General features: G+C 51.5%; 6 protein-coding genes across 6 annotated transcripts; 5 read left to right on the forward strand and 1 right to left on the reverse strand.

Moving 5' to 3' along the window:
• Nucleotides 1–1,578: 1,578 nt before the first annotated feature.
• J4E82_006766 (uncharacterized protein) lies at nt 1,579–1,803 on the reverse strand (the record flags this gene model as incomplete). Its single annotated transcript, XM_051733021.1, has 1 exon — nt 1,579–1,803. One exon carries the CDS (start codon nt 1,801–1,803, stop codon nt 1,579–1,581), a length of 225 nt encoding a protein of 74 aa, XP_051587235.1.
• A 3,473-nt stretch (nt 1,804–5,276) lies between these two features.
• On the forward strand, nt 5,277–7,244 carry J4E82_006767 (uncharacterized protein; the record flags this gene model as incomplete). Its single annotated transcript, XM_051733022.1, has 2 exons — nt 5,277–5,549; nt 5,601–7,244. 2 exons carry the CDS (start codon nt 5,277–5,279, stop codon nt 7,242–7,244), a joined length of 1,917 nt encoding a protein of 638 aa, XP_051587236.1.
• A 637-nt stretch (nt 7,245–7,881) lies between these two features.
• J4E82_006768 (uncharacterized protein) lies at nt 7,882–10,037 on the forward strand (the record flags this gene model as incomplete). Its single annotated transcript, XM_051733023.1, has 5 exons — nt 7,882–7,887; nt 7,919–8,690; nt 8,742–8,771; nt 8,836–9,199; nt 9,251–10,037. The coding sequence occupies 5 exons, from the start codon at nt 7,882–7,884 to the stop codon at nt 10,035–10,037; spliced, it is 1,959 nt and encodes a 652-aa protein (XP_051587237.1).
• Nucleotides 10,038–12,093: 2,056 nt separating this feature from the next.
• J4E82_006769 (uncharacterized protein) lies at nt 12,094–16,122 on the forward strand (the record flags this gene model as incomplete). Its single annotated transcript, XM_051733024.1, has 7 exons — nt 12,094–12,099; nt 12,302–12,487; nt 12,559–13,720; nt 13,770–15,068; nt 15,121–15,607; nt 15,812–15,851; nt 15,922–16,122. The coding sequence occupies 7 exons, from the start codon at nt 12,094–12,096 to the stop codon at nt 16,120–16,122; spliced, it is 3,381 nt and encodes a 1,126-aa protein (XP_051587238.1).
• A 1,914-nt stretch (nt 16,123–18,036) lies between these two features.
• J4E82_006770 (uncharacterized protein) lies at nt 18,037–18,597 on the forward strand (the record flags this gene model as incomplete). Its single annotated transcript, XM_051733025.1, has 2 exons — nt 18,037–18,044; nt 18,090–18,597. 2 exons carry the CDS (start codon nt 18,037–18,039, stop codon nt 18,595–18,597), a joined length of 516 nt encoding a protein of 171 aa, XP_051587239.1.
• A 600-nt stretch (nt 18,598–19,197) lies between these two features.
• On the forward strand, nt 19,198–20,858 carry J4E82_006771 (uncharacterized protein; the record flags this gene model as incomplete). Its single annotated transcript, XM_051733026.1, has 5 exons — nt 19,198–19,398; nt 19,462–19,575; nt 19,641–19,853; nt 19,923–20,510; nt 20,583–20,858. The coding sequence occupies 5 exons, from the start codon at nt 19,198–19,200 to the stop codon at nt 20,856–20,858; spliced, it is 1,392 nt and encodes a 463-aa protein (XP_051587240.1).
• Between the last annotated feature and the right edge of the window lie 133 nt (nt 20,859–20,991).

Raw genomic sequence — 20,991 nt, forward strand, 5'->3', positions numbered from 1 at the left:
CGCTCGCTAGCTATCATGACTGCCGGTAGTGGAAGTCCGAGTGGCTGGTCATCGACTCGATAGGCTGTTCTTAGCGAGAGCAAAAGAAAGTACAGGCAGAAGTGGTGGAGTTGTTGTACTCGCAGTACTAAATTGGGCGCAAAGGATTCGCTGATCGACATAATAGCCTTAACAACAATAACGCAGCTTTGACATGGGCGTCAGGTTTGGCGAGCAGTCAATGTTAGGGCTCGGCTGTGTTGCAGTGAAGTTGCATATTGGGTTTCAAGAGCCGTCATTGACTCCATGCAGCACTATTGAGGGTGGTGTAACCGCAGCAACGTGCATGCATCTGTCGACGCAGCTGCAACACCTCAGGTGCTGTGGTGCGCAGTATTCGGAGAAACAATGGGCACAAGTGCATGGACCACAGGCATGGGAATGCAAGAATGCCATTCAACAGCAAGGCCTGTAAGGCTCTATTGGCCTCGGCACTGTTTTCCCGTCACCTGATAATATTCATCCGCTGTGTGAGGTTGGCCTCCGCGGCACTATTTCGGATCATCAAAGTTTAATCGAGCAAAAAACATCATAACACCGAAAGAAAAAAGAGCTACAACCTCGTCCCGCTATCGCGACCACAAAGGGAGTGCCCACTTCATTCGGAGTTGAAACGCAACACCTGCCACACGTCTGCCAACCACAAGTAAGGAGGACATGTGAAATGCACCACTGACGTCACAGTGCAGCGGTCGCCAACGTTGCGCTGCACCATATGCCTCGAACCCCAATTCGCCCGCTCACCCCAGGCAGCCGATCCCCAGCACAACGCTCGATCGATACCAACTTTGAGACCCTAACCGTGCGCTCGGGGTCTGGACTCCTCGGACGGTGGGTTTTTATCCTGCGCTCTTAGCCACGGAACATCACGGACGTTTTTGTTATAGAGGCTATTGGGAATAAGGAAATAGATGTGCGTTTGGTACGGTAATATGGATCCGTGATTGCCGTGAAAGGAGGCAGTAGCCGCTTTGAAAGCTTGACCATGTGGTTACGGATTCAGAATGATCATGAGCACTGGGCGGGTGGATGAGGGGAGTTCTAGACACTATTGTGGGGCTGGGAAGAGTCTTGTCTTACGTATCGCTGCATTCGTGATGTGTGCCGTGAAAGGAGTTTGCGCATCAGTGGAAACACCGAAGTAGTCACGAGATGATGCAAGGTGAAATGCAAGTGAGGTAATGTGTGTTTCTTTGTTGTGGTGGTTGGAGTTGGTTAAGTCCTCCGAGGGAAACTATGCCTAGCGCCATGCGTCGTAGGTGCATCCTCCTGTCTACTGCCCTGCCAAACGCCTGCAGTGGTCCTTGGTAGAATAATGAAATGGAAGAAGGGAAAAAACTGGTATATCATATAACAGAAAAGAAAGATAACGCTCCATGTAAATGCTTAACCCGTGTGCTCCAATACTATCCCTAATCGCAAAGCCGAAGTCGAAGAGTGTTTCCGGCACACTGTGTCGCTAAGTCGCTGATGCGAGAATGATTTCGTTTAATGTCATGATGGTGTGCGTTCAGACGATGAACGCCAAGTGCTCGCCGGCTATTGCGCTCTTTGCGATGATGAGGATGAGTTGAGCTGGGAGAGCGATGCGAAGGAGTTGGTCATTGCCGAGTAGGCAGCCGATGGCAGGCCGTTGGTTGATGATGTGGATGAAGCGCTGTTGCTGCGGACTTGTAGGTTGAGTGTGTGGCAGCTATCGCATCGTCCGTTCATAGCGTTGCAGCGGCCCCTGCATCCTCGCTCGTAGTTGGCGCAAGAGAACATTGTGGCTTTGAGTGTCGGAGATGTGCCGAGTGTTTGTGGTGATGGTGTTGAGTAGTGTGTGGTGATGTCTTTGAGTAGTGTGTAGTGGTGTGCGAGTGACTTTGTAGCGTGCTGGACTTAGGCAAGTCTTGAAGCCGCGGGTGGACTTCGTAATATATGCGCCGAAGGGTGATGAATGCCCGATGATGTAGCCAGCAAATTCAAGATATGCAGGGCAATAATTGCGTATTTGGGCGTTAGAGTAGCCGTAATCGATGGTGTACGTTGGCGTGTCTTGGTAGCGTGCGGATGGGTCCAATAATAGTGTGGAGTGCCAAATGGAGTTAATGTGAAGATGCCCAAGTTCTGCAGTTGCACGGTGGGTGGCTTGCTTATAGCTGTGAAGAGCAGATTAAGAATTGCGGGTGCGTTTCATAAACTTGGAAAAGATAGGTGGAAGATCAGGTGTGACGATGGCAGCCGCAACTCTTATGACAGTTGACGCGTCCAGAAGATGTGTGTGTCATGGCAGATTATACAGTGGAGAGGCCCGAGGCCAGAATGTCCGTGGCCAGTGCGTTCTTACTCAATGTCAAGGGTCTCCTCTTACGCATGCTCGAGACCCTTTCCTGGTTGTTCATCACGCCGGCCTAGCGTCCAAACCTTGTTTTTGGCTTCCCGTCAATTCCGGCATTTGGCTGTAGCCTGCATACCTCCTCCTACGCACTCGGTGACGCTCAGCCACCACGGCTACTATTCCCAGCGGCCGCCAGCAAGTTGGCTGCATCACGCAGACTACGTACGAGCGTGCGACTCAGCACCCAAACGGCCATGTTGTCTTTGCAAGGACAGGGACGGCAAACCTCGTTTCAAACAAATTCTGGAAGGCGGCTTAAAGTGGGCGGCATCTCGGACATCAGGCGAAGAATTGCACGGCCACTTCATCCGTGCACTCGTCAGCACCCAAGAAAGCCACTCGCGAAAGCCCACACATGTCGTTAGCTTGACACAATTCAGCCCTCTACGATTACGTGGTGCTGCAGTTGTACCCTACGTGAGGCAGTAATCATGGCGCATGTGTGCCATGTGGTCCCTCCGCTGCTGCCTCAGAACATGATAAGCCGGTCAGTCAGACACGGCTCCGGAAACATGTGCGTGCGGTGCGGGTTTACGGGCTTAAGCTTGCGACACCGATAAGATAGCGTACCTGGTATCAGAAGACGGCTGGAGTGGAGTACGGAGTCCGCGTTCGAGACTTTTTGCTTTTATGATGATCTGCGCCCAAACGCACGCAAGTCGAAATCGCCTCACGGTCAAAGATTTCTCCATCACGACATCTGGCCTGATTGTGGAGGATGCAAATTGCTGTAATCGCGAAATCGGTGGAAGCTTCGACTCTAAACGAGAATGCGAGTGGTTCGCAGTAGCTCGTCCGAAACGCCTGATCTGCAACGGTTTATTAAAGCGTCCGGTCCATCCGCACCCAACAAGCGTAGTCGGGACTCAACAACTTTGCCTACGGATTAACTCTGTACCCCGAATTTCGCCCTTTCAGCCTTGTGGAGGCCAGTGGGCTGGATGATCATCTTGCAGATCCATCGCTTATCGTATTGAAGAGCCCAGAAGCCGACTGTGCTCAACGACATTATGAAACATGTGAATAGTGTGGGTGACTCACAGCACATGTGCTGGTGCATTGTTGTACGCAGAGCCACGTACTTTGTTCACCGGAAGGTGCTGCAATGCCATGGTTCAGGGTTACGTCTCGTCACGTTCTTGTCCCATGAATTTACGTTACAACAGTGCCTTGAGCTAATCACGCTTTCAGAAGTACTTGCTTCGCTGTAACGAAAACTTGATCTGCAAGTAGCGTGCGGTCGCATGGTAAGTACGTGGAAAAGAAAGGTTTGCCAGATCCACTTGCATATCGATAGCTGGTACTTCTGATGGAAACTAACAACTTCCCACGTGGCGTTTTTGATTGGAGTACCTGTGGTTAAAGAATAGCCTCGTTGTTTCAAGCGAGACTGTCGTACCTTGCTTTTCGCAAACCGACATCTTTAAAGGCAGAAGGGGTTCCAGGAAACAAACGACTCCATTTGTATTCTCCACTGCCCGCTACGATCTAGGTATCGAACGAAATGACCACACCTAATGCCACAGTCCGAGCCCTCGCCCCTCCCCCCTTTCTGAAGTTACTTCTGAAGCTACCATGGGAGCTCAGAAAAAACATCTATTATCGGGCGATGCGTCCAGAAGACCTCATTTCCCAGTGTCAGCCTCTAAACCTTAGCGCAGCAGATTTTCGACATAGTGGCAACCCATTATGCTTGGAGTGGCTCGAAGAGTTCTGTCGCACAGATGAAGCCACCCGTATCGACGTTTCCTCTGTTCTACTACAGACAACCAGGCTGTGTCTTTTCAGCCCTGTGGAAGTGGAGCGGTTTAGCTTGTTTCTAGAAAGCTTTCCTAAAGCTGACAACCAAGGCTTTGCTGCAGTTCGTGATCTCAACTTCCAGCTCTTCGGTTGCCACCGACCCAGTGCTGGGAACGACAACGTATACATTGAATTCATGAAGCGATGTACAGAACTAAGACAGGTCCAGCTAAAGTTCGAAGTTGAATATATGACCATAGACTCGTGTACATGGGCCGAAAACCTGAAACAGCCGCCAACAACACTATGGTCTTTTGATCAGACGCGCATCAGGAGACTGGAGGACATCATTTCGATGTATCGGTTGACAGAAGTTCTGAAGCTAGAGAAGTTGAACAGACTAACAGTTAAAGCCTGGCCTAGGATTAGAGTGAGTGATCGACAGGCTATGCAGGACGTTCTGGTCGATTGCACGCCGTTGATCGAGAGTTTGGTGCAGTGGCTTGAAAGGGGCTTCGCGGCCCAGGACAAAACCGTTGCTGTTAGTTACGTGGAAGCTAGCAGTCCAGGTTTAAGATGGAGTAGGCGCATGTGAAGAATGTAGCTATTGAAGCTCTTGACCCAAGTTTGACAGGTCAAATTAAAACATGCCATCGGTGGGCACGCCGTAATTCAATTTATGCCGTATACAGTCTCTCGAATTTTCTGAAAGCTGATTCCGCTATTCTTGCTCTTTCTGGGTGTCGTTGCATATCAGACGTGTCGCAGAGTGAAAGCGTAGTATGACGTGGAAGATGAAGATGGCTGGTCTCCAGACTAGTTGACACGACCAATGACTAAGCGGCGCCGCTGGCTCGTTTGCCGTCTAATCCCAGCCAGCCCTTACCAGCCTCATTTATCCTACCACGACCGAGCGCATTCGCAACACCATCGTCGCTCAACCATTTTTGACCATTATCGCCATTGCTGCATCCGCGCGCATTCTGGGGACCCACTTTTGACATTGCCGGCGCGCTCTCCCCGCCACGCGCATCGACTTGTTCGCGACGCGTCGACGTAAACAACAGCGCGACTCCTCCATCACCCCACCCACCAACTGATCGACTCAACCACGACCATGTTTCTTCCAGAGGATCTCCTCTTCAAGCAGGGTGCCCTTGCGCACGTCTGGCTTGCCTCGAACCAGCAGAAGAAGCTTACCAAGGCCCAAGTGCTGCAGCACAAGATCCCAGAGAGTTGCGAGGTCATCATCCGGCCAGAGGTGGCTGCTGGCGGTCCACTTGCGTTGCGGTTGAACGCGCAGCTGCTTCTTGGTGAAGTGCGCATCTACAGCAAGAAGGCGACCTACCTCCAGGATGACTGTCAGGAAGCCTTGTGGAAGATCAAGATGGTAAGTTCCAGCTTTGCTTGCGTGGCATGACCACTTCTGACCTGCATACAGGCCTTCCGTCCTGGAAACATCGACATGCCCTCTCAGACTCATGTCGCCAACCCCACCAACCTGATACTGCCAGACCAAATCACCGATCTGGATTTGTTGGCTCCCATGCCCGACCCATCATTCCTTCTATCGCAGCCGCTTGGTGGCAACCTCGATCTTGGCAACACCACAGCCCCCGATTGGGACAACAGCCAGTTCCTGTCCGGCAGCATTGAGCAGGCGCGCATGGAGCCAATGGAGCTCCCGGACGATGATCTGAACCTGGACATTGGGGAGGACGATGGCTTGGAGCCAACAGTAGCCTACGACGAGGGCACCAGCATTGAAGTCGGCCGTAACGCACCTTTGGAACGACGCCGCTCTGAGGAGTTTACCGGGCTGGGCAAGGATCTGATTGTGGATGACGATGATCTTGGTATAGATATTGGCGAAGACCCTCCAACTGAACTCGCGCGCGGCCCGGAATTCAATCTGGACGACGACTTGGACATCACCATGGGTGGTATGGATACACCACTTCCAGCAGGCACCTCCATTGCCGGCGACTTCCCTGTGCGACAGCGCGACGAATCACCCCTATCCGAATTGGGAGAAGAAGAGGCTACACGCCTTGAGCAAGAGGTCGCTGAGCAGAATACTACGATATTCGAGCCCGAGCCCGAGCAAGAAGAAGAAGAGTCTATCCATCAAGCCCGTGCCAAGCGCAGGAGAGTGATTGGAGCCGATGCTGAAACCATGATCTCAAGTCATCAGCTGAGGGAGCAGCAGAACAACCGCGAGAAGATCCTCAAGCCTGCTTCGTTCCTGCCTCGCGACCCTCTTCTGATGGCCTTGCTTAACATGCAGAAGTCTGGAGGGTTTGTCTCAAGCATTCTGGGTGATGGCCGAAGTCAAGGCTGGGCTCCAGAGCTTCGAGGAATTCTCTCCCTAGAAGTCATTTCACGTCCAGCTCAGAAGCGCAAGCGTGACGGTGCGAACATCGAAAGTAGTGCCACGGAAGATGAGGCAGCAGCCGAAGGAGAGAAGACCCCTCAACTCCAGCTAGAGTTTGAGCAAGATGAGCCAACTTTGGGCGGCGGGGACATTGGCATCGGCGGAGACAACGACCCTACGCTTGGAGGATCCGATGACATTGTTCAACTCCCCGATGACCTCGGCTTCCAGCAGATTGGTGACGAGGAGGACGTCTTCTCGCCTGTTCCAGACAACTTTGACGACACAACTGCGCCGCTAGTCCACCCCGATGAAGCCGGACCAGTATCGTTAGGCACCAAACACGCCGTCCATTTCTTGCGGGAACAATTTGGACCGGAAGCTGAAGAGAGCGAGTCGGAACGACAGAAGAACAGCATCGTTTTCCAGGACGTCTTCCCAGAGGCCCGCACATCACGAACAGACGCGACCAAGATGTTCTTTGAGATGTTGGTACTGGCAACCAAGGACGCCATCAAGGTTGAGCAGCCAGCCAACGAGCTTGGTGGCCCTCTACGTATTCGCGCCAAGCGTGGTCTCTGGGGACAGTGGGCAGAGACCGGTGCCAGTGGAGAGTTGGCATCCCAGGCTCAAGCCGCGCCTACAGGGGATCCCGATGCGCCTGCTGAGGCCATCTTCCAAGGACCACCTGAGGTTTCCGTATCCGCGTAAAAGTTGAACAATCTGTTCGCTTGGCAGAATTTCTTTGGGACTAGGTACTGTCTGGCGGTGTTGGCTGGATACCCTTCTTTTGGCATGACTTGGATTGTAGGCGGCTGCTTTGGACGGTGTTTGGCGTTGGTATGGGAAATGGTGTTTTTGGGAAGTTGGTCCCTTGTATCATGGTATCAGGATAGCCACATTAGCTTTGGAAGACGGAATGTACTCAGTATTATCATCACAGACTCTGAAATCTTGCTTGGCCACAGCTGTTACAAGTAGAGCCTAACGTTGACACAGCATGTACATTTGTAATGATGCATCGATCCAATAAGGCTCTCGCCCCACGGTAGGTGCCGGCCCGCGGGATCTCGGCAACTGCGCGGCTTCGCGGACTTGATTTTGCACTCCCGTCAGAATACCCGTCAACATCCACATCGTGCTGGTCGTTATGAGTGCGGACGAAACAAACGGACACGTGACGGCGACGGATCGTAGACGCAGAAGAGCTGCTGAGGCGTGCACCTTTTGCCGTCGGAGGAAGGTTTGTTGGTGCTTGGGTACGATCAGGAGCTGGATACTGATGCTAGCAGATCAAATGTAGTGCTGAGAAGCCAACATGCGCAAGCTGTAAAACTCATGGGACGATATGTCAGTATGAACCTGCAAGTATAGATGCCGTTCAGCATGTCGCTAGTCGTCCACGCAAGACACCTCGAACAGAGAGAGCACCAGAGCCAGCCCGAGAAACTGCACCTAGAGATGTGTCGCGCATTGTCGTCGCTTCTAATGGCTCTTCAAGTTATCACGGGCGCACCAGCACTCTGTTCGACGAAGCCTCGCATGACCGTGTTGCTACTGAAGCACGTCCGCACATGCCAGATGAATGGATTGAGAAAGGTCTTGTGGCTGAAGCCGCACGTCAGAGACAATTAGAGACTGTTAATTTGCGACATGGAAAGCTCGAATTCGATGGTGTCGAGCCTGAACTTGGCATGCATTTGCTTTCATTACACTGGAACCGACAACATCACTCATTTCTCACAACGTATCGTCCTGCCTTCATGCGTGACATGGCTTGCGGTGGCCCATATTTCTCGAGGCTGCTTCTCAACGCCATCTACTTCGGCGCCTCCAAGTTCAGTCCACGCCGCGAAGTTCGCCGTGTGGCTGATGATGTCCGCACTGCCGGTTGGCAATTTCGTCAAAGAGTACGAGAGCTTCTAGGAGGTGCTCTGGACAAGAGTGAGATCACTACTATTCAAGCATTACTAGTCATGACCAATTCTCTCTTCGCCCTCGGCGACGAACGCAGTGCTGCCTGGCTCTATGCTGGGTTAGCATTCCGCATGATCGTCGACCTCGGTATTCACGTTGATACACCTGCCTTTGCAGGTTCTCGTAGACTGTCTGATGAGGATCGCGAAATTAGGCGTCGTGTCTTTTGGGCTGCATTTGGTGAGCCCAGTTTTCCAATAGCATACAAATCCGCTGACAAACTACCTCCAGTCGTCGACAAAATCCAAAGCCTGTACCAAGGTAACAACTCCTATGCATGAGCTGCGCGTGAAGCAACCATTGACTTTATACACCAAATTCTTAGGTCGCCCAGTCAGCATGAAGGAGTCAGACGCACTGGTATCCATGAAGTTTCAAGATACATATGAGGAACTTGAACACTGGACTCCTTTTTCCTACTCTACGCAAGCAGATTCTGCCTATCTAGGCTCTCCTGCATACAGTATCTCGACATTTCGACAGCTCTGCCAGCTCTCAGTTATCCTCAGCGACATACTTAGCACTGTATACACCGAAAGAAGCTTCGACGTAGGCTCCACGGAGCTATCCTCTAAATTGGAAGTTATCCAACAAAAGTTGGTAACGTGGCGAAGGCTTCTGCCTGAGCATCTCGTTGTGGATGTAGAAAACGTTGCGCTAACGCCTCCCCCACATGTTCTAAGCTTGCAGTAAGTTCTGGAATCATCGAGGGTATCATGGGAATACTGAAAGCTTGCTAGTGCCCTTTACGGTGTACTTACAATCCTTCTACATCGGCCTTTTGTCGCCGACGGCCATCTCTATAATACTTCACGCGCCATTGCCGTCAACTCGTTCATGGCGTGTGTCACCGCCGCGGATGACATTGTACAACTTCTCCGAGCGTACGACAAAGCTTTCGGTGTACAAAGAGCTCCGTACTTGATCTCGTATGCGACGTACGTGGCTGCGACCATACATGCCCGTATCGCGGCGAGGCGTGGTCCAGGCTCTCAAGCTCACAGCAGCCTTGAGACCTGCTTAGCTGTCTTCCGCAAGAACCAAGAGACGAACTGGGCTGTGCGACGCGCCAGCGCCATTATACAGAACTTGATGACGAGGTTGGGAGTTGCTACGCCTGACCAGGACGATGCAGGCATTGATAGGGATATTCATGGCGACAACCATAGAAGCAGTGTGACAGATGCAGCGTCGAGCAGGCCCATGGACCGTGAGCGGAGCCTGCAGAGTATGGAAATTGATGGTATCATCCAGAGTTTTGTTCGGGAACGAGAGCAGGAGACATCGCATGTGGCGCGAACAGAACCAACAGGCCCTGCTAATCCTTCATACGCACCCGTACCTGGGCAGTCACATTCGGCCTTTTCGACTATTGAGACGTCAGATAGGCCTCACGAGAATCCCGGGACCTGGATGTATCAAGACCAACAACAACTCTTTAATGAGCAACCGGTAACTGTAGATGATCTCCTCTTTGGTTTCAATGGATCAGACCTCGATAACTTCCCGCTCTTAGACTGGGAGTAGAGAACGGGTAGGCTAGCCGTGCGGGAACGATTCGGCCGACCGTACAGCACCCGCGAACCGCGGCTGATCTTCGGCGATTTGCTCCCGTGGGATCTAACGCGATCTACCCGTATCTTGAATCCACTATCCGAATGCTCTTGGATCTGAAGACATATATAGGGAGCTGTGCCACCGAATGGTATGACAAACTTCTAGCTAGTAACCAAACAACAATTCCATTGTCTTCAATCGCAGCAACAATCCTCTATAGATGCTTCGCGCACTTGTCAAACCAACCGCTTTTCAAAAGGCACACGCTTCGACTGTCTCACACATCTCGCCGATCCGGATACCTGAATTCCCAATGGCACACGAAAGGGCCCCAAAAAAGGTATGTAATATCTCTTTACAAACTGCATGTGTGACAGATACTAATTCGTACATCAATCCTTAGATCCGACACAGCCTACCAGCCGTGTTGATGCGTGCTGGTACTTCGAAAGGTCTCTTCATCCACCGTCACGACTTACCGGCTTCCCAATCAGCGTGGGCACGACCATTGCTTGCGGCCATGGGCTCCCAAGGCTCAGACGCTCGACAGATTGACGGTGTTGGAGGAGCGACTTCGACGACTTCCAAGGTTGCCGTGGTTTCGCCATCGGCACGAATGGGCGTCGATGTTGATTATACTTTTGTGCAAGTAGCAGTGGGTCAAGAGACGGTCGATTTCAGTGGAAACTGTGGAAATATGTGCGCTGGTGTTGGACCATTTGCACTTCAGGAAGGATTAGTGCGTGCAAGACCTGGGGAGAAGACGGTAAGTTGACATATCTAATCGAGTTTGAAGTTTGTAAGATTCTGACTCTTTGTTTAGCTGGACGTTCGGATCTTTAATACGAATACGTCGCGGCTCATCGTCGATACTGTCCAAGTAGACGAGGACGGCTCGTTTAGTGAAGACGGAGACTACGCAATATCGGGTGTCAAGGGGACCGGAAGCGAAATAAAAGTTGCTTTTGTCGACCCTGCTGGAAGCATGGCGGGGGCTCTCTTTCCTACTGGGAGGAGACGCGATACTATCCATGTAAAGGAGCAAGACGGCAATCGCTTCTCAGTCAAGGCCACCTTGATAGACGCGGCGAATCCTTTTGTCCTTGTCGACGAAAGGACGTTACCACCGTACCTAAAGACAGCCAGCAAAGATACTGCTGGCTACCTCAGGCACATAGAGTCGATAAGATGTGCCGGCGCTGTCATGATGGGTCTCGCTCCTGATATAGACGCCGCCGCAAAGGTCCGCGGAACACCGAAGCTCGCCATCGTGTCTTCTCCTCGGTCAGATCATCACTCAAGGAGACGTGGGCCAGATATCCATGTGCAGGCTTTCAGTATGGGCAAACCCCACCCAAGCTTGCAACTCACAGGCGCGGCGTGCTTAGCGTCGGCAGTATGCATCGAGGGCACTGTCGCGCATGGTGTTGCAGCCGAGGGCAAGGGACAGTCGTCGTGGCGAACACGTTCGCCTGAACGGGCAGCAAGTCCCTGCTCAGACTCTGATGAAAGCTCTTCGGGTTTACTACCGAGCCCGAGGACTGTGCGGCTCTCGCATTCTAGCGGGTCGATTGCGGTTGATGTTTTGGCTACGAGCTCGGAATCATCCGCTTTCGTTGATCGATGTATTGTTTCACGGACTGCTCGGCGGCTGTTTGAGGGCAAAGTGTATTATTATTCTTAGTGTGTAAGAGAGATGTAGTAGCTGTACGATACAAGAAGAGAATGAAGAAGTGCTACTTCAGCCACACATGAGATGTGAGGGAGGCTGAAGTATGACATCACATGCAGAAAGGCCGAAGCGCGCCATCACTTGACTGTGCAGCGGACATGTACCTGCCAAGGCCGTAATAATACGTGTGTGAGGATTGTAGAAGCGTGCACCATGGTCGCGATGTGGCTCGGAATGCAACGTGGGGCGGCAAGCAGGCGTGTAGAGGCAGCGAAGAGTGTTTCAGCAATAAGAAAAACGTGTTCAGAAGGTGTTTGCGTTATAGTGTCAAACGTGACGAGACCCTGGATGGCTATGGCGGTGCTACGACACCCCTGCTCGCGAGTACCGCTGCTTTGGCGTTTTGGCCCATCATCGACATCTAGCAACTGCATGTCCAGAGACAGCACGTAACCGTCTTGCAATCCCCTTGGCCGTGCCCGTTCGCAAATCCAACACGTCTTTTATTGTTCCCAGCACCAATGCGATAATCCAAGTCGACCGCCATCTTTTTCTACGCTAGCTTTGGACGGATAGGCCACGTTGGACGGCGGCGCAACAGTCGACTCCTGGCCATGCCAACATGTCAAAAGCACCCACGCCCTCATTGCCCCTCTACAATGCCGCCGGCCTGCCCTCCAAGTCTTCACGGCCCTCGTCGCCCATGCTGCAGCCGCCAGAAGCCCTCAAGCGGAGCACCACGCCCTCAGTACGCCATGCGCTTCCACCGCCACGTCTGCTATGTAGCCCTGGCGACGCCCGCTGACCATGTGTGAACAGTCAATAACATCGGCCCATTCCCTCCTCTCGACCCAGGACACGGCCCACAAGCTCTCTACGTCGCTGACACACGGCCTCTCCGCCTCGGACGCTTCGGCGCGCATTCACATCCATGGCACCAACGAACTCCCCCACGAGGAGCCCGAACCGCTCTGGCTCCGCTTCCTCAAGCAGTTCAAAGAGACGCTTATCCTGCTGCTGCTGGGCTCGGCTGGCGTGTCCCTCATACTCGGCAATCTGGAAGACGCCGTGAGCATTGCCGTGGCCGTGACCATTGTGGTGACAGTGGGCTTCGTACAAGAATACCGATCCGAGAAGTCGATTGAGGCGCTGAATCAGCTGGTTCCGCATTCGGCACACATCATTCGCGCTGGCGTGGAGCCATCACGCGGCCGTCGCGTGCCAAATGGTACGGCAACTGAGAGCATAGAGTTGGACAACTTGAAAGACACCACGGCATCGCTGGCAGCGGCAGAGCGCAAGTCTACTACCATATCCGCGACACTGTTGGTGCCGGGCGACCTGGTCTTGTTCCACACTGGAGACCGCATACCAGCCGATATCCGCATCACGCACGCAGCCGACCTCAGCATTGACGAGTCCAACCTCACTGGAGAGAACGAGCCTGTCGCCAAGTCACCAGATACCATCACGCCCCCGCCGGCCGTACAACGACCATCTTCGCCTTTCTACGCCTCCGAAGCCGCTGGAACGGTCGGTGCTGATATACGGCTGAACGATCAGAAGAACATTGCATTCATGGGTACATTGGTTAGATCGGGCTATGGACAGGGAATTGTCGTCGGTACAGGAGGCAACACCGAGTTTGGCGCCATTTCTGCTTCTCTGCAGGAAATCGAGAGCCCGCGGACGCCTTTGCAACTTTCCATGGACCGTCTAGGCAAGGATCTAAGCTACATGTCCTTCGGAGTCATTGCCTTCATTGGGCTGGTGGGACTGTGGCGTGGTTGGAAATTCCTACAGGTCTTTCAGATTGCTGTGTCACTTGCTGTCGCGGCCATCCCCGAAGGACTTCCGATCATTGTTACTGTCACGCTTGCGTTGGGTGTGCTGAGGATGTCTAAGCGCGACGCCATTGTTCGACGGTTACCTAGTGTTGAGACCTTGGCTTCGGTCAATGTCGTGTGTACTGACAAGACAGGTAAGTTGAACAATTCTACCATGATCCAACATTTACTCACTACCACCAGGCACGTTGACCACGAATCACATGACTGTGACCAAGATATGGCATTTTGACGAAGCATCACCAGTCGATGTCAAGAAGAAGCACGATTCTACGGACCTCGATTCACCTACGCGCAACATACTTCGGATCGGCAATATTGTCAATAATGCTCGCTTGTTGAGCGACCAGGCAGCCTCAGCATCAACTGCTGCGGTACTATCCTCAACTCTTGGAGGCGATGACAATACTGCAGCGAAGAGCCGATGGGTTGGCCAACCTACCGATGTCGCTCTTCTTGACCTCATGGATGCTTTTGGAGAAGACGATATTCGGGAAATGCTCGGCGATCGCAAGTTCGAGACACCATTCAGTTCGGAAAGGAAGTGGATGGGTGTCGTCGTTGGCGGTAGTTCTGGCAATCTCACCCCTGGGTCTGACTATGCCTACATCAAAGGTGCACTCGAGCGAGTTCTGGACCGTTGTGACACGTACGTGACGGCACAAGGAAAAGAGGTGGCACTCGACCAAGCACGCAAGCAAGAAGCGATGAAGGCCGCTGACCAAATGGCTCAAGAGGGTTTACGTGTGCTCGGCTTCGCTAGTGGTGCGTCGAGAGGAAAGAAGAGGAATGCCAGTGGCACCGCTTCACCAGCACCATCTACAAACTCGGCCCTTGGCGACGATGAGCAGTACCGCGGTCTCGTGTTCGCTGGATTGGTTGGCATGAACGATCCGCCACGAAAGGGCGTTGAGAGAGCTATCCGAAGACTCATCGCCGGCAAAGTCAAGGTCATCATGATCACCGGCGATGCAGAGACCACAGCAGTCGCTATCGGCAAGAGTCTGGGTATGCCCATTATGCCGAATTCAGCACTCGGGCGCTCGGTTATCCGTGGCGACGAATTGGATCAGATGAGCGAGGAAGAACTGGCACAAGCCATTGCGACAACCTCGATCTTTGCGCGAACTAGTCCTGAGCACAAGATGAAGATTGTTCGAGCGCTGCAATCACGAGGCGACGTTGTGGCAATGACTGGCGACGGTGTCAATGATGCGCCCGCGCTCAAGAAAGCAGACATCGGAATCTCCATGGGTAGATTGGGTACGGATGTTGCGAAAGAGGCCGCAGATATGATTCTGACAGATGACAACTTTGCGACCATTCTGAACGCGATTGAAGAGGGTAAAGGCATCTTCTACAACATCCAAAACTTCCTTACCTTCCAACTCAGCACCAGCGCGGCGGCACTGAGCTTAGTACTCCTGAGCACATTCCTTGGTTTCGAGAATCCGCTAAATGCCATGCAGATTCTCTGGATCAGTGAGTTCCACCTGTACCCATCCCTTTTACATCTACTGACTATCAACCTAAGACATCCTCATGGACGGCCCACCCGCGCAATCTCTCGGTGTAGAACCTGTCGACCCAGCCGTCATGGCCCTGCCCCCACGCCCACGTCAGGCACGCGTCCTGACCCGCCCACTCATTCAGCGCGTCCTTCAATCCGCCACCATCATCATGCTTGGCACACTCACAACCTATTACCTCGAGATGTCCACCGATAACATTGTCACCGCGCGCGACACAACCATGACTTTTACCTGCTTTGTTCTCTTCGACATGTTCAACGCACTAACTTGCCGCTCCTCCAGCAAGTCCGTCCTCGCAGGCGAGATTGGCGTATTCGACAACAAGATGTTTAACTATGCCGTGTCGGGCAGCTTGATTGGCCAGTTAGCAGTCATCTACTTCCCGCCGCTGCAAAGCGTTTTCCAAACTGAGGCGCTCGGCTTGGGCGATCTCGCGCATCTTGTCGCATTGGCAAGTTGTGTATTTTGGGCAGATGAAGGGAGAAAGTGGTACGTCAGGTGGAAAGGAAGGAGAGGGTATGGTGGGGGATATAGTACCGTTGTTTGAGTATAGAAGGGTTGGTAGAATGTGGTGGTGTAGAAGCGTTATATCGCGCAATGGATATTGCTGTTACTAACGATGTGCTTTGTGGACAACCATGTTGAAGTGAAGTACGCGGATCTTGAACGGATGAAAGCACAACGAGATCGAAGCATGTCTATCTTCACGGATCGTGAGAGGAATGAGAGGAAAGTATGTTAAGAAAGATCGGACGTTTCGGAGTCCGCGGACGTTCCTCGCTTCCGCACCCACCCCTATCCAGGTATGCACCGCCCACAACGCACTATTGTTCGTAGAGACGCCAAAGAACGAAGAGCAGCGAATGACAAGCGTTCGATACGAAATCGACGTTTCAGTCGTTGAGTACGCGTTTGCGAAGTTCACTGCCACCGCAAAGGGACCTGTGCGGCTCGATCTTACAGCAGGTGGCTCAGCCGGCGCCCATGCTTTACGACCGTTTTGAACTATTACTCGCGTGCTTGCCAAGATCTCAAACTTCCTCAGCCCTATATGCGTCTGAGCCGTCGATGTTTTGTCGTTCTTCTCATCTGCTAGGAAACCTCACGAGACTTTCTGATACCCTCGTTTTGCTTCACCATAGGATACCTTATATTTCTTCTTCGCCCTTGACTTTTCCCAACAGCCCAACTCAACCACTTCGATTTACTTTGACTAGGTCATCATGGAGATAAACCCCGTGGTTAGTATCGCACGCTGAGCAACAACGGTTACCTAACTACGACTAGTGCGATACATGCAAGATGCGAAAGGTCTGCCTTCTTATTCTGCTTTCATGGAGTGACTTCTCGTTGACATCTATTGAAGGTCAAATGCGATCGTAATGATCCCTGTGGCAATTGTGTAGACGGCAATATACAATGCAAACGTACAGCTTCAGCCCGCGGCACAACCAAACGACGAAGAGGCGTTGAAGTCATGCCGGCACATAAGCAAAGCCGACGTCACGAGCTCCAAACATCACCCGCATCCTCACACTCTCCCAGTATGCCTCCATCGCCGTCAATACTGGAAGCTCAGGACTTTATTCGCCGAGAGATCAAGACCGGGAATCATATGCCCGCGGATAGGTTAGCTGTTTTGAAAGAGGCGATGTCCTTTGTGAACCATCTCTCTCAAGTCAACAAGCCATGGGACAATACTAACTCACCTACTGCGCGAGTTCTTGATGTATTGGAAGACATATCATACCCTAACATCGAGGTTCTGTATTGGATAGTCCGTGGTAGGTCTCGTAGTAGCACTCACGAATTCTCACAGCTGACGGTTAATGTTAGACTTGAAAGGACGCAACCTTGGACCCCATGTGATGGATTACTTTAAGCACGTTTCTCCAAAATCTCTCAAGAACATGGGACACGCATTGATTTACAAGACCGTGGATCCTGAGACCCTGCTACTCTATTCAATCTGCGTGAACTCCGCTGCCTTCAAGTTTATCAATACTGTGCTAGAGGAGGACAGTATGGGAGAAGTTGGAGCGGGTATGCTTGAAAGTGCTTCGAAGTATCTCAAAAGTATTAAGCTGGCCATGACGCGTATTCACCTGCTATCTGCTCCTTCGCTTGTTCTTCTACAGTCACTTCTGTGCAGCGTAAGAGACTCTCACCAGCCATAGTAACATTAGCTGAAAGACTATAGGCATTCATCGCGCAGGGCGCTGGAGAGTTGACACATTGCTGGACGTTCATCACAGCTGCTTGTAGAATGTGCGAAGATCTAGGCCTTGAAGCCCAGGTAAAAGCCTGCAGAACCGAGACAGAGGACGACATAGAGATCTACTACTGTTACACATGGTGTCATATCCTTGACAAGAACTACTCCATGATGCAGGGAAAGCGCCGCTTTCTGCTTGAGTACGATGGCTTGGATGCGGCATTGTCGTCGCCCTTCAACAAAGATATGTCATCTCTGCTATCTACTTACTTACACTTCGTCCCTATCCAGGCGATATACATGTCGGAGCTGCATCCAGATCGGATATCGAACAAAAAGTCGCTTCTATCAAGAGTCGAAACTGTGGTCAAGGATTTGCTTGAGAGACTGGAGCGGGTATACACCAGAATAACGAGTGTGAGTCAATGCAGCTTCAAGTTTCAGAAGATGAGACTGATGTGTCTAGTTGCATGCTTCGTCGGAGTCGTGGGGTGGCCTACACGTTGCGAGTGAGCTGGGTACCGTTCAATTCTCATATCATTCGCTCCGGACTTCTATTCTACGCTCAAGACAGATCTGTCAGCCCGCAAAACCGCATATTGACATCGATTGTCTTCAATCCGCGCGTATGGCTATGACTACTCTCAAGGTCATTCAGAAAGAGTCTATGACCATCACTGATGTTCGAGCACATATATCGTATATGCATTGGTGAGCAGCTACCACTATTTCCTGGATCTCAACTAACTGACGAAGGACCGTACTCTACCACCCATTGACGCCTTTCTTCGTCCTGTTCTGTAACATTGTAGCCTCGTCCAACGAGTCAGATTTTGAGTTGCTTATCACCGTTACGTCTCAGCTCGACGGACTTGCGGATCTGAGCCCTCCGATTGCCAAATTACAGACACTCTTCAAGTCATTCCTTGGGCTTTGCGAAGGTCTTGTCACCGGAACCAAGGAGACGTCACCATACGCAGCGCAATGCATGTACCCCCAGCAGACCACCGGACAGGACCGAGCAGTTACGTCTGCACCGCAGCCTCCTGTTCAGTTGGCTGGGGGGCAACTGCAGTTGCCTACGAACACGAATGAGATCAACGCTGAATACCCAAATTTGGTTCAGTCCGCTGACGATGTGGCGATGGAATTTTCGATCGATAATGGTTTAGGCTCACTCGACCCAAGTTGGGATTTGTTTGATACCCAACCTACCATGGGATGGCTGGATGCCGACTTCTCATTCTTTGATGGCAATCAATGATTTAATGACAGACACGGACGTTGTATATTTCACCTCGTTGGTTCGATCAAAGTGTCTGCGCATGATACAGCTCCACTCCAATGGTTCATCGATTGACGATTATGGACAGGGAGCAAAAATCCCAGCATGTACCCATTGGGAGCCTCTATGGCCAAACTATCTCTTGCCAAGGTGCCATAGCGACTCCTGACATATGTATCCTAGCCATGCGCAACGCCAGAACGACACAGCTCAGAATCGCCAATCTCATACGTACTGGCCTGATCCCAGCCTATCATCTCGCTATAAAATGCATTATCGTATCGAGGGGCTGGTGACGGCAACGAGAATCTTGGCGTGCCGACTAAAAATAGCCGGATCCGGACACTAGTATCTTACACTCGCTGCTGGACGAACACCGGGAGACAAAGTGTTTTCACTGTAGATAAAACTGGAGGAGGGTTTCAGAGGCATCATGTTGTCAATTTTGCGCACTCTGCATTCGCACACAGAAAACCGCTTAGAAGTTCTGTTTGGTGATATCAGATACTTCTATTATCATTTCTATACAACACTGCCAGTGCTAGTGTCGTCTGTTTCGAGCCCTTCTTTCACAACGACATGGATACTTCGATTCAACTAGATCACCCAAAGGCCATCTTCAGTAATGGCGACCCAATCACTGGCAATATCGTCATTTACTGCCCTACAAGCATCACCAAAGTTTCAAAAATCACAGCGACCTTAGTTGGTGAGAGTGTACTATCTTATACCGACACAAGCGGCCTTTTGATGGACCGAGAGCAACAAGACAAGCACCGCGTAAGTGATCATGGTATGGGATTTGCTTCTCGATTGAGATAGCTGTCAGACTAATGTATCTAGTTCGCACACGATTTCCAGATTATATTTCCTTCGCGCCATGATCAGAGGGTTTTAGGTGCCGAAAAGTCAATAAGACTGGGCTTCGGATATCACAGCTTTCGGTTTGCGTTACGGGTAAGTTGCTTAGTGGTTACACGCATAAGTTATACCCAAGCACTCGTTACTAAGTGTATATGTAGATACCTGATGCAGTGGAGTGTAGCTCATGCCCTCCAAACTCCCCGGCTGTATCGCCGGTATGCAATGAGAAATATGCAGTCCAGTCGCCATCCTCTTCGCACGATATGCTCCCACCATCAATGCACGATATTGTTGATGGTGCAGCGATCTCATATCGTATCGATGTAGCAGTAACCAGCATACGCAGCATTTTCAAATCGACGATAAAAACGGTAAGCTAGATCATTATCTTGAAGAAGCGCTGCCTCTGACTTGCGTGTGCTGTTGCTGACAATGTATAGAACTTGAACATCACAGTATGGCCTATGGAAACACATAACCAGTATCTCGGCTCCTTGTCCAAGGAAAATAGCACATTTCCATGCGTAAAAACAGTGCAAGCAACTATCATGGGTCCATACGCTCAACTTCCAGCACTAGTCGTCTCTCCGACTGAATACATGCATCACCTCTCCGCGGCCATCCCTCCAGCTCAGATATCAATATCAGCTCATTTACTACCGGATTACTCAATCCTCCGAAACCGCCACATGATGATACGACTCAGCATTTCGAAACTCAATGAATTTGCATACAGCCTCTACCTGCAGTCTTTTCAGATGCTGTTGGTTGGGTATACGGATATTAAAGCCAAGGGTCCGTCTCTTACGAATACGCAGATTTCCTGCTGGACGATTCAAAGCATGAGCAACCTCGGTTTGCCTGTACTCCATTATTCTGAAAGCGTCGGTACCGAAAAATACATTGATAGGAGTCTATGGGAAGGTGAAGCACTGCCAGATACCATTGTCCCAAGTTTCGACTCGTGTGGGTTGGCGAGAAGATATGAATTGGATATCTCCATGGGGTTTCAATGTCGGGATACAAAGGTATGTTCGACATGTGATCAGGAGGATTGTTGGGGAGTGATGGTTAGCCAAGTGTGTACTAATTACGTCTAGGATCAGGCTGGTCGGATACTATTGGTTCAATTGAGGACACCGGTACACGTGTCTTCTGGGATACGTCCCGGTAGGAAGCTTGAGAGTGGGGACGATAAGAAGTTGTTTCTGAACGGAGAGCTGGTACCGATTAGTATGCGTTCACAAGACGATATGGGTACGCAAGATGAGAATCGGCACGGTGCTACCCAAAGGGTGGGTGCTGCGAACGAAGACTACGGCACGCCAATGGATCCGCCGCCTACGTACGAAGAAGCTACCATAAGGTCTTGGTGATTGAGCATAGCGTGCTTGCGTCAAACGTAGCTTGCCCCGTTAGTAAATGAAGTTTCTTGCATTCGTGAAATTACACCTGGGAGATTCTGACGCCACACTTCTCAATAGGCTCAAACCAATATGTCTGACTGAG

Source organism: Alternaria postmessia (genome assembly GCF_024291825.1).
Source record: "Alternaria postmessia strain BMP 2775 chromosome Unknown scaffold_41, whole genome shotgun sequence".
NCBI lineage: Eukaryota > Fungi > Ascomycota > Dothideomycetes > Pleosporales > Pleosporaceae > Alternaria > Alternaria postmessia.